Genomic DNA, 10,303 nt, shown 5'->3' with positions numbered 1-10,303 from the left:
CTATCCGAGGCAGGTCATGTCATGTGCTTCACACAGTGCCTGGCACACAGGAGATACTGAGCTAGGTCTGAGCCTCCATTATCACTTGCTGGGCCTGTTGGCAGGAGCCTCCTTACTGTTCTTCCTGTTTTCGCCCTTGCCCTCTGCAATCTGTCATCCACAAAGCAGCCTGCAGGTCATCTTTTTATTTTTTTCTTCTTATTAAAAAAAGTTTTATACATACACACGCCTAATTTTATTTTAATCATCATCATCAGTACACAGCCCTTGCTGTGTTCCAGGCATTGCTCTAAGCCATTTACAGTTATCAGCTCATTTGTCACCACAGTCCTAACGAGGTAGGTGCTGTCATTATCCCCCATTTTATAGATGAGGAAATTCAGCACAGAGGAGTTGAGTTCTGCCCTAGATTACACAGCTGGTAGGTGGGAGTTTGCAACCAGGCTGTCTCCATCACGTTTGTTTGTTTGTTTGGTTCTGTTTTCTCTCCTGCAGTATTCCCAATATCTAGAACACTACCTGGCATATGGGAGGTGCTTAAGCAAGTTCCTGTGGAGCTCATGTCCTAGCGGTTCAAGACAGGCAATAAACAAGAGTCTAATCTACGTGTATTTTTAAAGTTAATATATAATGCTAGACTGCTTCAGACTGGTGTTTTAAAAATCTGATCCCCCTTAATGGCATCCCATTATGTCAGAATGAGACATGAGCTCTGTCCCTGGCAGAGGAGGCCCTACAGCATCTGGCACCCACTCACTTCTCCCTTGCCCACACCTTCTATATTCCCAACACACTGACACTGTTTCTGTTCCTCCAACGTGCCAAACCAGGTCCTACTTCAGGGCCTTTGTAACAGCCGCGCCCTCCACCACAAAGCTCTTTGCTTCAAATATTTGTGCGGCCGGCTCCTTTTGACCAGCGTAACTGTCACCCCCGACAGAAGGAGACCGTCCCTGCCCATCCTGAGACAACAACATTGTCAGTCACTACTTAACACATCCCCTTCATCCCGGTGTGTGTGTGTACTAGGTGGCCATTTATTTATTCTTCAGCTTCTTGTTTGTCTGCACACCGTCCTTCAAACGCTAGGCTGTAAACTCCCAGCCTTAGCCACTGGATGGAGCCAGTGACCTCTCCCTACCTCCTAGCCTTTGTGCATGCTGAGCAATTCCGCCACGCATCCCGACTTCCTATTCAATTACACCTGCAAACCCGATACTGCCCTCCAGGTTCAAGACATGAAATTCCTGCCTGCTAGAATTCTCCTTAATTGGGCCCTTCCCCTCCCTCCATAAGGAAACCGATCTTTGGAGTCTTAGGAATGACGGCCTCCGCAAATCAAAGTAAGCACCTGTTCTACACTGCCGCCCTCGAAGGGAAGAGACGCAGTGGGCGCGGCCATCGTTTCAGAGCAGTGACGTCACCGGAGCGGCCATCTCCCCTCTGCGCCTGCGCTGCAGCCCCGTCGCATTCGCGTCCGGCAGGCGGGAGGGGTCCCCATGTTGACTATTGGTGTACGCGGACTCAAAGCCCCCACTGAGCGTGCGCACACCGGCCGCTACAGCCCTGTGGGCTGCGGAGCCGGAGTTGGTCCCAAAGCGGAAGTGCTTCTCGGGGCCAGTTTTCGTAACGGTCTCCTCTGCAGCGAGCACAAAATCTGTGTCGAGAGAGAGGTTGAGGGGGCGAGTAGTAGGGGTGATGGGCTGAGTGATGGGGAGTTCTGGGGGACGAATGAAGCGGGTTTTGGGGGGGTCACTGATGTGGGAGGTTGTGGGGTGGACCGAGAGGTCAGCGAATGAGGGTTTGTGGGCTCAATGGTAGACAAAGTTATGGGGCTAGTCGGGGTTGAATGAGGCATATTAAACGTTGACTTTTACACATTTTCCAGCACAGTGACCTGCGCTAAGGGTTCATACGCACCCCTCAAGCTCCTCCTTAGGCGCCCCCGCCTCTCCCTCTGTTCCTCTCCCCTTGCCCGAGCCCCGAGGTAGGGGCCTTGTGTGAATGCTCCAGCTGAAGTGAATCTGCACCCGAAGGCTTCCTTTTGGCTCCTGGGCAAGACGTCCCCAGTGAGGTGAGGAGAAGCAAGAAGAGGCAACAGAGAGAACTCACCTGATTAGGGGCCTCGCGCAGAGCCTGGGGCTTGGGAGGCGTGGGCAGGGTCTGGTGTTGTGGGGTCTGGCGGGGTGGGGGTGGGGATGGGGCTTAAAACGCCTGGGAATAAGTGTTAAAGTTCAGTGGGGTTTTTTGGCATTTAACACGTAAGTAACACATTTGCATTATAGATTGATTAGAAAATAGAGAAGAAAATAAAAAAGAACTAATTTTAGCCCCCTCTGTTTAAATGTTCATTCTTTAGACACTTTTTAGTGTGTATAAGGGATATGCATTTTTAAACATTTAACATATGGTTTTAAAATGGGTTCCTGAAGTTTGATAACCTGCCTTTGTTTTCATTTAGAAGTTACTGCGATTCAGCTTAAAGATTTATTCTGTAACATTTAAAAAACTTGTAATTTAGATATATGTACAGAAAATACACAGATAATAAGTGTACAGTACCATACAACATTATTTTCAGTAGCTACATAGAATTTAATCCCTTGTATTTCCTTATTAATCCCATATCATGGGTCATAGAGGATCGTTTAAGTTTGGCATTGTTAAAGTCAATGCTGAGATGAAGGTACTTAAAGAGAAATTATGATACATTATTTCATTAAGGAAAATACCTAGAAATACAATTTCTGAGTCAGTACACAAGTATGTATAGAAGAAAACCTTTTGTGTTAGATGTTCACATGAGGAAAAGACTCAAGAATACACAAGTGGTTGTTAAAACCACATGGTCGCCCAAACTTCCACAGAGCAGCTTCATGTGAGGGGATTTTTAGGCCGATAATTCTGGGCACTGGAAGCCTGATGGGGTCTCTCATATGCTCTCCACTTCTCCACTCTTTTAGCTCAGGCTTCACACATCTCTGTCTTTTCCCAAGAAGAGCAGGAAATGGCCAAAGCCCAGGTAAGGATATTGTGTGTTCCTTCTTTTATTTTACCATGAATGTGATGAGTGATGTAGGAATCTCAGACATAAAAGAAAATTATTTATAAATAAGCATTAGAATCAGGGAAAATGAGACAGCAGCAAGGCCAGGTTAGAATGTAGACAAATGACTTAGGGCAACAGACAGTTACGCAGTACAATATTAGTTGAGTTGCAAATTTCTCTTTGAGCCTCTGGCAGCCAGAGGTAGTCTGGCTCACTTTACTCTTCAAGGAGAGAACACATCAAGCCCTCAGGGAAGATTTCCTGCAATTGCCTTTCAAGGCATTTCTTTGCTGAATCTTCGTGTGGATGGTGGAATTGTCGTCAATCACAACCTAATGATAAATGCAGTCTCTGGTTTCCTGCAGATATTCCTTATAGCATTCTTCAGTGAGCTGGAGACATAATATCTAGATGTAATTTGGGAATGAGATATCTTAGGGAATTTGTTTGTCTTCCAAATGATTTTGCTGAAGTAATTTTCTCAGTTGGACTTTTGATTCTCATTTGGCCAGGGACAAAGTCCTGTAGGCACCCACAGCCCACCATCTTTTTTCTTTCACTTAAATCTTTTTTATTTTTAAAATTAGTGTACTGTAAAATTGATTTTGTTGTTCGGGTCAATAAATGTTAACACCTATGTAGATTGTTATAACTAATCTATGGGATAGAGAATAGTTTCATCCCGCCAAAGAGCTGCCTCATGCAACCCCTTTTAGTCATATCCTCCCCTCCCTGTAACCTCAGGCAACCACAGACCTGTTCTGTGTCACTAGAGTTTTATCTCTTCAGGAATGTCATATAAATGGTATCATACAGTATATAACTTTCCTTTTTTCAAATTAAACTTTCTTTTGCAACAATTGATTGACATGCGGTTGTAAAAATAATACAGAGAGATCTCATGTATCCTTTACCAAGTTTGCATCAATGGTAGCATCTTGCAAAATTATAGCACAATGTCACAACCAGGATATTCACATTGATATGGTTAAGACACAGTTCCATCACCACAAGGATCCCTTATGTTACCCTTTTATAGCCACATCCATCCCTTTCCCCCCCTCACCCTATGCCTAGACTTCTAGCAATTACTGATCTGTTCTCCATTTCTAGAATTTTGTCATTTCAAGAATGTGATATAAATCAAATCACATAGTCTGTAACCTTTTGAGATTGGATTTTTTTTCACTCAGTATGATTCCCTGGAGATTCAGCCAAGTTGTGTGTGTCCATAGTTCTTTGCTTTTTAGTGCTGAGTGGCATTCCATGATATAGATGTACCACAGCTTATTTATCCATTCTCCTTTTGAAAGACATTTGAATTATTTTCAGTTTTTGGCAGTTGTGAGTAGAGCTACTTTAAACATTCATATACAGGTTTTTGTGTGAACATATGTTTTCATTTCTCTAGAGTAAATATTGGATTGCTGGGTCATGTGGTAAGTGTATGGCTTAACTTTTTAGGAATCTGCCAAATTGTTTTCTAGGATGGTTGATTTATTTTTCATTTCCACCAGTAATGTTTAAGAATTCCAATTGCTTCACATTTTTGCCAGCACTTGGTATTGTCAGTACAGTTGACATTTGAATAATGCTGGGGTTAGGGGCACTGACTCCCCCAGTAGTTGAAAATCCACCTACAATTGGCCCTCTGTATGTGTGTTTCCAACTAACTTGCAGATCATGTAGTACTGTAGTATGCATTTATTGAAAAAAATCCACATATAAGTGGACCCATGCAGCTCAAACCCATGTTGTTCAAGGGTCAACTGCGTTTTTAATTTTACTCATTCTAGTGTGTAGTGTTATCTCATAATGGCTTTAATTTGCATTGCCCTAATGGCCAATGATGTTGAATATCTTTATATATACTTATTTACTTTTTACATATCCTCTTTGGCAAAGTGTCCAATCAGGTCTTCTGCCCATTTTTAAATTGGATTGTTTGTTTTATCACTATTGAGGTTTTTAAAAATTAATTAATTTATTTATTTTTGGCTGTGTTGGGTCTTCGTTGCTGTGGGCGGGCTTTCTCTAGTTGTGGCGAGCGGGGGCTACTCTTTGTTGCGGTGTGCGGGCTTCTCATTGCAGTGGTTCTCTTGTTGCAGAGCACAGGCTCTAGGTGCGTGGGCTTCAGTAGTTGTGGCACGTGGGCTCAGTAGTTGTGGCTCGAGGGCTGTAGAGTGCAGGCTCAGTAGTTGTGGCACACGGGCTTAGTTGCTCTGAGGCATGTGGGATCTTCCTGGACCAGGGCTCGAACCCGTGTCCCCTGCATTGGCAGGCGGATTCTTAACCTCTGCGCCACCAGGGAAGACCAATCACTACTGAGTTTTGAGAGTTCTTTATATATTCTGTGTACAAGTCCTGTGTCAGATCCATGGTTTGTAAATATTTTCTCCAAGTGTGTAGCTTGTCTTTTCATTTAATAGTGTTGTTCACAGAGCAAGAATTTTTAACTTTGAAAATGTCCAGTTTATAAACCATTTCCTTTATGGGTTGTGCTTTTGGTGTCAGCTCTAAGAACTCTTTGCCTAACACTAGGTGAAATGGAAAACCTCTAGTCTTCTACCTCCTATGTAGAGAAAAACCCAGTTCTTTCGTACTGTGTCACTCCTGTGAATCTTCCTTTACTCTCACACAGAACACTTCACTTCTGATACTTCTGGTCACCAAATGTGTGGAGGTTTCCGCCCAGAACAAGCAATTCTCTGTGACACCAGCTGGGTGTTCTACAACTTAATTCTGACATTATCTACCTGGAGGTTGTGTCAGATCCCACAGGTTAAGGGCTCAGTTCCACAAGACTGCCCCCACCTCCCAACTTAAGATGCCAGTCAAAAGCCCAGTGCTTATCACTTGTGCTTCTGACCAACCAGCTATTGATTGGAGCTTCCAACGACCCCCTCTTTGAGTTCGACTAATTTGCTAGAGTGTCTCACAGAACTCAGGGAAACACGTTTCCCAGTTTATTGAAGGATATGATAAAGGATACAGATGAACATGCAGATGGAAGAGATGTGTAAGGGCAAAGTATATGGGAAGAGGCGTGGAGTTTCCATACCCTCTCTAGGTCCAGGTGTGTCACTCTCCTAGTACCTCCATGTGTCTACCAATTCAGAAGCTCTCTGAACCCAGTCCTTTTGGGTTTTTATGGAGACTTCATTACATAGGCATGATTGATTAACTCATTGGCGTTGTTTTTATTTATTTATTTATTTGGCAATTGGCTTTTGATTCAACTTCCGGCCCCTCTCCCCTTCCCTGAGGTTGGGGGTCGGGACTAAAAGTTCCAACCTTCTAATCACGTGGTTGGTTCTCCTGTCAACCAGCTCCCCCTCCTTAGGTGGGGGTCCCAAAGTCATCTCATTAACATAACAAAAGACACCTTCATTGCTTTCCTCACTTAAGAAACTCCAAGGGTTTCAGGAGCTCTTTCTGCCAGAAATTGGGAGCTAAGACCAAAAATATGTTTCTTGTTATAAATCACAATATCACCCTAGGTCATGAAGATTTTCTCCTATTCTATAAGTTTTACAGTTTTAGGTTTACATTTAGACCTAAGATCAATTTTGCATTAATTTTTATGTAAGGTGTAAGGATTAGGTCGTGGTTCATAATTTTGCAAATGGATTTCTATTTGTTCTAACCCCATTTGTTGAAAGGACCACCTTTTCTCCGTTGAATTGATTTTATGGTTTGTCAAAAATCAGTTGGCCATATTTGTGGGGTCTATTTCTCCACTCTCTACTGTTCTATTGATCTGTGTATCTAACCCTCTGCCAGTACCACACCGTCTTCATTACTGCAGCTTTATGGTAAGTCTTGAAATCAGGTAGTATGACTTCTCCAACTTTATTCTACTTTTTCAAAAATTTTTGGCTATTCTTGTTCCTTTGCCTTTGTCATTATATATCAATTTTAGAATAATTTAATTAATTTTTTTGGCTGCGTTGTGTCTTCGTTGCACGGGCTTTCTCTAGTTGCGGCGAGCAGGGGTTACTCTGTTGTGTGCGGGCTTCTCATTGTCGTGGCTTCTCTTGTTCCGGAGCACAGGCTCTAGGCGTGTGGGCTTCAGTAGTTGCAGCACGTGGGCTGAGTAGTTGCGGTGCACGGGCTCTAGGGTGTGCGGGCTTCAGTAGTTGTGGTACGTGGGCTCAGTAGTTGTGGCACACAGGCTTAGTTGCTCCGCGGCATGTGGGATCTTCCTGGACCAGGGCTTGAACCCGTGTCCCCTGCATTGGCAGGTGGATTCTTAACCTCTGCGCCATCAGGGAAGTCCCCTTGCTAGGATTTTGATAGGAATTGAGTTAAACCTATAGATCAATTTGGGGAGAATTGACATCTTTATTATGTTGTGTCTTCCAGTCCAACACAGTATGTCTCTCCATTTATTTTGATCTTTTATTCATTTCATCATCATTTTGTAATTTTCAACATACAGAGCGTATACATTGTGTATTAGTCTGCTCAGGCTGCCATAAAACGCCACAGACTGAGTAGCTTAAACAACAGAAATTTATTTTCTCACAGTTCTGGAGGCTGGAAGTCCCAGATCAGGGTTGGTTTCTGGTGAGCACTTTCTTCCTTGTAGACGGCTGCCTTCTCACTGTCCTCACACAGTCTTTCCTTTGTGCATCTGCAGAGTGAGAGGGAGCTCTGGTGTTTCTTCCTATTTTTAGAAAGACACCAGTCCTGTTGGATTAGACCCCACTCTTATGGCTTCATATAACCTTAATTACCTTCTTAAAGGCCCCATCTCCAAATACAGTCACATTGGGGGTTTGGGCATCAACTTAAGAATTTTAGGGGGGGAAACAGTTCACTCCATAACAACATGGCATGTTTCATTTTTTAAGCCATTGTAAATGGTTTTGTTTTTAAAATTTCAGTTGCGAGTATTCATTGCCAGTATATAGAAATATGATTGATTTTTGTTTGTTGACCTTTGCTATGGTCTAGATGTTTGTGTGCCCCCAAAATTCACATGTTGGTATCCTAATGCCCAAGGTAAGTGATGGTGTTAGCAGGTGGGGCTTCCTCTTCTTATTTATTTATTTATATCAGTAATACAGAATTTTTATTTTTATGGATTTTAATTTTTTTCAGTGGATTATAATCCATTACTGTCACTGTTTAGTTTGCTGCTCACTTGTCCCTGAGTTATCCAGTGGGAGTCCCTTTAAGCTGGCTTTTGTGTCCTTTTGTCACATCCTGATAATTTTCTGAGCACTTCCTTAGTTTCGACGTAATAAGATGTTCCAGCCTCCATCTTTTACTTTCCCTACCCCAGGCCTAGAATCAGCCATTTCTTCAAGGAGCACTGGTTCCTGTTAGTAAATAATTATTTATAGAAATCAAAATCTGGGTGCTGGGTGTGCTCATTGCTGCTGGGCGTCATTACTTCTAGGCCCTTTCAGTGAACTCTGTGTGTGTGTCTCTATTTATATGTCTGTGTATGTATGTGTGTGTCTGTATATACACACACACACACCTTGAATTCATACAATATCCCAGGAATCTTCTTAGACCTCTCTCATTCCATATTTGCATCTGCCTTCACCAACAGTGAGAGCACTGGATCCTAGCATCAATATATTGACTCATTTGCTCAGTCTTACAATATACAGAAAGTAGAATCAGAATTCATGCACCCACATCTGTGAAAAATAAACCTATTGAGTACAGTACATGATTTGTTTGCATGCCTTTTTTATACTGAGGATATGTAATCAAAGTACTCTGTTTAGAAGTTACTTGAATTAATTTTTCCTTTTCCAATCTAGTGTGCTTATGTTATTTATTTGGTATACAGTTAAGTTCATTTTTTTCTGTTTGTATTCCATTTTAGATTTTCTTTCTTTCCATTTTTGTTGATTTAATTTTATTCTTTATATGTAAAATGTTAATATGATTTGAAGAGACAAAACCATACAGAAATATATACACATAGTTGTCACCTCTCCCCTGTACCTTCTACCCCATTCTCACTCTACCTTGGAGATAAAACCAATCTTGTTAGCCTCTGATTTATGCTTATAGTGTTTCTTTTCAAAAGAAGCAAATAAAGGTATATTTTAAAAATTTCCCCTTCCTTCAGAAAGGTAGTATACTTTATTTATAGAGTCTTTTGCACTTTGCTTTTATCCCTTAACAATATAACCTAGAAATTGCTCCATGTATGTTTATAAATATTGTCCTCATTCATTTTATTTTAATTGAGATATAATTGACATATGACATATTAGCTTCAGGTGTACAACACAATGATTTGATATTCCTGTATATTGCAAAATGATCACCACAATAAGTCTAGTTAACATCCATCATCACACAGTTACACGTTTTTTTCTTATGATGAGAAATTTTAAGATTTATTCTGTTAGCAACTTTCATATATACGATACAGTATTATTAACTATAGTCACCAGCTGTGCATTACATCCCCAGGACTTATTTATTTTATAACTGGAAGTTTGTACCTTTTGACCCCCTTTACCTATTTTGTCTACCCCCCCTCCCTACCACCTGGCTCTGGTAACCACCAATCTGTTCTTTGTATTTATGAGGGTTCTTTTGTTTGTTTGTTTAGATTTCACATATAGTGAGGACATATGGTGTTTATCTTTCTCTGACTTTCTTCTATCTTTCTCTGACTTTCTTCACTTAGCATAATGCTCTAAAGGTCCATCCATGTTGTCACAAATGTAAAGATTTCCTTCTTTTTTATGACTGAATAATATTTCATTGTGTGTGTGTGTGTGTGTGTGTGTATGTGTGTTTCTATGTATCACATTTTCTTTTGTTTTTGTTTTTTTTTTGGTGGTACGTGGGGTGCTCACTGTTGTGGTCTCTCCCATTGCGGAGCACAGGCTCTGGATGCACAGGCTCAGCGGCCATGGCTCACGGGCCCAGCCGCTCCGTGGCATGTGGGATCTTCCCAGACCGGGGCAGGAACCCGTGTCCCCTGCATCAGCAGGTGGACTCTCAACCACTGCACCACCAGGGAAGCCCTATTTTTAATTTTTTCAAGAACCTCTATACTGTTTTCCCTAATGGCTGCACCAATTTACATTCTCACTAACAGTGCACAAGGATTCCCTTTTCTCCACATCCTTGCTGACACTTGCTATTGCTTGTCTCTTTGATAATGGCCATTCTGACAGGTGTGAGACGATAGCTCATTGTAGTTTTGATTTGCATTTCTCTGATGATTAATGATGTTGAGCATTCTTTCATGTGTTTGTTGGCAATCTG

The 10,303-nt window shown here is 41.9% G+C and overlaps 1 protein-coding gene across 3 annotated transcripts in view; it reads left to right on the top strand.

Moving 5' to 3' along the window:
• The first annotated feature begins 1,545 nt into the window (after positions 1-1,545).
• The window catches only part of LOC114906343 (zinc finger protein 182), a 32,557-nt gene continuing 23,799 nt past the window's right edge, over positions 1,546-10,303 (top strand). For 2 of the 3 annotated variants that reach the window (XM_029241101.1, XM_029241100.1), the window contains exons 1-2: positions 1,568-2,074; positions 2,964-3,022. In XM_029241101.1, coding sequence (XP_029096934.1) covers positions 3,008-3,022 — 15 coding nt within the window. In that variant the 5' untranslated portion in view covers positions 1,568-2,074; positions 2,964-3,007. Of the gene's footprint in view, positions 2,075-2,963; positions 3,023-10,303 lie in introns of all 3 variants that reach the window. The other variant, XM_029241099.1, reaches the window with a different exon arrangement.

Source organism: Monodon monoceros, unplaced genomic scaffold (assembly GCF_005190385.1).
Source record: "Monodon monoceros isolate NGI ecotype Baffin Bay Population unplaced genomic scaffold, NGI_Narwhal_1 Super_Scaffold_22, whole genome shotgun sequence".
In the NCBI taxonomy this organism is placed as follows: domain Eukaryota; kingdom Metazoa; phylum Chordata; class Mammalia; order Artiodactyla; family Monodontidae; genus Monodon; species Monodon monoceros.
Note: the sequence above shows the minus strand (reverse complement) of the source record. Positions and strands in the feature narration are given on the sequence as shown.